This window comes from Silene latifolia, chromosome 10 (assembly GCF_048544455.1).
Source record: "Silene latifolia isolate original U9 population chromosome 10, ASM4854445v1, whole genome shotgun sequence".
Taxonomy (NCBI): domain Eukaryota; kingdom Viridiplantae; phylum Streptophyta; class Magnoliopsida; order Caryophyllales; family Caryophyllaceae; genus Silene; species Silene latifolia.
Window position 1 is genome coordinate 118,600,834 of NC_133535.1, and position 5,255 is coordinate 118,606,088.

General features: G+C 41.7%; 1 protein-coding gene across 1 annotated transcript; it reads right to left on the reverse strand.

The window, feature by feature from the left end:
* Positions 1-3,425: 3,425 nt before the first annotated feature.
* On the reverse strand, positions 3,426-4,588 carry LOC141608109 (uncharacterized). Its single transcript, XM_074427461.1, has 2 exons — positions 3,860-4,588; positions 3,426-3,734 (listed from the first exon to the last, which is right to left on the reverse strand). The coding sequence occupies exons 1-2, from the start codon at positions 4,586-4,588 to the stop codon at positions 3,426-3,428; spliced, it is 1,038 nt and encodes a 345-aa protein (XP_074283562.1).
* Positions 4,589-5,255: the final 667 nt, after the last annotated feature.

Genomic DNA, 5,255 nt, shown 5'->3' on the forward strand with positions numbered 1-5,255 from the left:
ATGAATTAAAACTTTTAATTTAAGCATCAACTAAATTAAAAATAAATTAAAACGTTTAAATTAAATATCATTAATAAAACGCTTCATCGACGACGCCCATTCTACATCGTAAAACGAATTCAAATAATGACACGGTCAACTTAGCAAATACATGTTTTCTATCATCATCGGGTGTTTTGACGGGTTTTCTATAAATTCCAATATCGACGGATACGGATATCTACAGAGCTCCCACTTTGACTGAGGCTTTTGGTCAGGACGAAAGTCAAAGTATACCCCAGGTCCCTCTCGACCTGATGATTCCGCGGGTCGTTTATAGTCCATTAGACTTGCGTATATAAGCTCGCCAGCCATAGAAAGAGATCATACCTGAAGCTTCGCTGGGGATTAATCATCGGTGGTCATCGACCCATTGAAAAGGTGGTGAGTTGAGCCTTATCCTTAGGCACCTAAGTATCCGCTGTGATGGAATCAAACCCGTATCGTAGTTGGACAGTGCTGGCATGCATTCTGCTAATCTATGCCCAGAATTGAATGTGGTTTTCCAAATGAGGGTACCATTCTTTCAAAACTTTGCTTTCAGCTGTGGAGTTCCTCCACTTTGTATTAAATTGGATCGCTTTGAATTTGATTTGATTTGGATTGTGGATGTCATCCGTTGATTTTGATAATGGTCTCTGAAGCCAACGACTTCAGAGCCCCCAATTGCAATGGGTCTAAAGGCGAAGCCTTTAGAGCCCCCAGTTGAAGCATTTCCTGTTACATTCGAAACATGGAAAACAAATACAGCAATAATCATATTATCTTATAACCACACATTTAGATCATCGATCTTTGAAAGTTGAAACCTTTTGATAAACTGAGTCATCGACCCGAAGCTTGGATTTGAAATAACCATTGTTAAAATGAGCCTTAGGCCTGAATTTTGAAAAATATTTTCATGTTGGGGATGTATTTCTATTTGGATCATCGATCCTTGAAAAAGGATTTGAAAATGGGCCATCGACCCGGATAATCATTTTGAAATTGGATTTAAAAATGGGTCATCGACCCGGACAAACATTTGAAAATAGAAATGGAAATGGAAATGATCATCGATCTTTGAAAAACGTTTTTGATGTCCCGATTTTCAATGGGGAAAGGGTAGGGTAGACTCGATTTGCATTTTGAAATACGACAAAAGGGTGAGACTCATGACTGACGTGGGCGTAGCCCGCTACCTTCGAACAAAAATGAAAATAAAAGTCGTAAGTGTGTACGGGTTTTAACTCAAACATTTTGACCTGATAAGGGTAGAAATGTAAATTAGCCGTTCCGACTTTCGAAATGTGATAAAAAAAATCCGCCCAAGGGATGCTGATAAGACAAGACATATTCCTCAATTGGGTTTGGATCACCCAATCTATATTTATCTGGACCGTGTTCTTCGACAAATTGGCCGGCCACAAATGATTCCCTTCATGGAAACCGCCCCAGGACTGCCCTTCGACCTCACTCACTCTCGTTGCTAGGCGTGGCTCTCTGCCTAGCACCGCAGGACCTTATAGCGCCTACCCAAGCTAATTCCCTCGACATGGGTGTCTCCTTCATACTTAAGATGCGTCAAAGAAACTTCCCCGGAAATCAGAAGGAAACTTCCGAAGGATGATGTTGTAGACTGGAGGTACCATGAGAAAAGCCTCAAAAATCGGGCATCCTTTGAAATGAATTTAAGTGCGACCGAGTCTGAACCTAAAACTGACAAAAACCCTAAAGATGATCCTAAGGTCTCAAGTGTTTGGAAAATATTGGGGGTAAAGGCTGATGATGGGCCGACATTGGCTGAGAGGTTGGGTCCCCGATCAAGTGCAAAAGACAGACTGGGCCCGCGTGAAGAAAGTGCAGTTCCTCCGAAGAAACGGGCTAGAGTGAAGATGGGTGAGACTTAGTCTCGTGATAATTTACATGACTCGGCTATATGAGGGATAGGTAGCTATTATATTATGTTTTATTATTTTTAGATGGTTTAGACACTATGGGCTTCGCCCGGAATTATTGAAATAAATAAAGGAAATATTATTTATTAGAAATTCCCAGTTTTGCATTTAGAATTACATTTTTTCGGTTGTACTCTTTTAAAGAGTTGCCTACGTATCTGCTTTTCAACAGAATCAAACCGGGTTCGTAGTTCATAATTCATAATACAGAGACAACGAATGTCAGACTTTGAAACTAGACTCAAATACAAATGCAATCCGAATTTTATTTCATAACATTTGAGAATGAGGTCTTTAGGGATAATATTTTTTCAACTGGTCCAGATTTGTAGGATTCGAAAAGTCGTTTCCATCTAGATCAGTTAGCCGAACCGCTCCTCCTATCAGAATTCTTTTCACCAAATACGGGCCTGTCCAATTTGGTTTAAATTTACCCCTCGGGTCGACTGACAGTAGTGCACGAACCGATTTCAACACCAAATCTCCTTCTTTGATTTTTCTAGGTTTCACCTTCTTATTTAAAGCCCTTTCTATCCTTTTCTGATAGAGTTAAACCTGATACAACGCGCTCAAGCGTCGTTCATCCAATAAAACCAAAGAGTCATATCTAGCTTGGACCCAATCTGCTTCTGGAACTTGGCTCTCAAGTAATATCCTTAGGGATGGTACCTCTAGTTCTATGGGCTGAACTGCCTCCATCCCATAAATCAAGTAGTACAGGGTTGCCCCCGTGGCTGTTCTGATTGAAGTTATATATCCCTACAAGGCAAAGGGTATCTTCAATGGCCAATCTTTATAGTTATCAGACATTTTACTCAAAATGGCTGTAAGTGTTTTATTGGTAGCTTCTACAGCCCCATTTGTCTGTGGCCTGTATGGTGATGACTTATGGTGCTTGATTTTATAATTTTCGAGTACAACCTCCGTTTCAGCTTGGAAATGGGCCCCGTTATCACTGATGAGTTCGTGGGGTGTCCCATATCGACAAATGATCTCATTTTGAATGAACTGTGCTACTTGCTTTGCTTTTAGCACTTTATAAGACTTGGCTTCTACCCACTTCGTGAAGTAGTCGATTGCGACCAAAATGAAACAATGTCCTCCTGACCCAGAAGGATTGACCTTTCCGATAATGTCGATCCCCCAGGCTGAAAAAGGCCAAGGTGATGTAATGGTATATAGCATAGAGGGTGGTACATGCTGTACATTTTCAAATATCTGGAAATTGTGGCAATGTCGAACATAATGTCGGCAATCTGCTTCCATTATGGTCCAGTAATAACCAAGTCTCATGATCTTACGAGTCAACATGTGAGCATTCATGTGGGGTCCACATTCCCCATCATGAACTTCCTCCATGACTTTGTCGGTTGTCTTTTGATCAATACATCGCAATAAGACACCTTGCGTGGTCTTTTTGTATAGTTGCCCTCCATTAGCCTCGACGAACTAGGTCGAGAGCATCCGTAATGCTCGCTTTCCTCGAGCATCGAGGTTGTGAGGGTATTCTCGTGTGTCTTTGAATTTCAATATTGATGTGTACCAAGGTTCGATCTCATTTTCCTCAGTGCCATTAATCTCATTTATGTATGATGGTGTCGATCTTCGTTCGACACATAGTGGCATGCTGTCTTTATGATCTGGGATGTTAACCAAGGCTGCCAAGTCAGACAGAATGCTGGCGAATTGATTCTCTTCTCTGGGTAAATGGACATAGTGTATTTCCTCGAAATACTTTTCCAATTCCTCTATCTTAGCCTGGTAAGGTTCCAGACTATTACTTTTGATTTTCCACGACCCTGTTACTTGGTTAATGACCAAATATGAGTCACCATGTACCAGTAACTTCTTTATATTTAGATCGATAGCAAGACCGCGCAAACCCGAGGGCATGCTTCGTGCTCAACAGCATTGTTGGTGGCGAGGAAATCTAACTTGATGGATACAGGTACATGTTCTCCCTTTGGTGAAATGAGGAGGATTCCGACCCCATATCCCATGCTACTCGATGCTCCATCGAAATAAAGATCCCATACTTCGTCTTCGACATGAACCACGTTTTCATCTGGGAAAGACCACATGTCCGTAAGACTGTCTTCCTCTATTGGATTGTCCGCGAGGAAGTCGGCGACAACCCTTCCTTTCACTGCTTTCAAGGGTACGTACTTAAGATCCAATTCAGCTAACATGAGAGTCCATCTCGACATTCTGCCATTTAATACTGGTTTTTCAAACAGGTATTTGATTAGATCCATTCTGGAGTATATACTGACACTATAACACAGCATATAGTGTCTCAGCTTCTTTGTTGCCCAGACAAGGGCTAGGCATGTTTTTTCTAACGTGGTGTACTTAGCTTCATATTCTAAGAACTTTTTACTGATGTAGTAAATTACCCTTTCTTCTTTTTCCACAGTTTGGGCCAATATTGCTCCCATCGCGGTATCTGTTACTGTTAGATACAAGGATAGTGGCAATCCGGCTATGGGTGGACTAAGCACAGGTGGAGCAGACATAACTTCTTTGATCCTGTCGAATGCGGCTTGACATTCGTCATCCCACATCTCGTGTTCTCTGACTTTCAATTTCTTAAAGATCGGTTCACATATCATCGTCAACTTCGAGACAAAGCGGCTTATATATTGGATTCGACCCAGGAAACCTCGAATTTCTTTCTCAGTTTAGGGATGAGGGATTCCCATAATGGCCTTGATTTTCAAAGGATCAATCTCAATACCACGGTGGCTGATGATGTGACCCAGGAGCTTCCCAGAAGTAACCCCGAAGGCGCATTTTTGAGGGTTCAACCTCATGTTATATTTCCTTAATCTTTCAAGGAATTTTCGTAAGGCCTTTGGATGACCGTCACGTTCCTTTGATTTCACAATCATGTCATCGATATACACCTCGACCTCCTTATGCATCATATCGTGCAATAACATTGTCGCGGTTCTTTGGTACGTTGCCCCGGCATTTATCAACCTAAACGGCATTACCGTGTAACAATAGGTTCCCCATTGCGTGATAAATGCGGTTTTGTGCATATCTTCCTTAGCCATCTTTATCTGATTGTATCCGGCATACCCATCCATGAAAGATAGTAGGGCGTGATTCGCGGTATTGCCAACCAAGATATCGATGTGAGGTCATGGAAAGTCATCTTTCGGACTGGCTTTGTTCAAATCCCGGAAATCCACACACACACGGACTTTCCCATCCTTCTTAGGTACTGCTACTACATTGGCTACCCAATCTGAATACTCGGATACTTTAATAAAC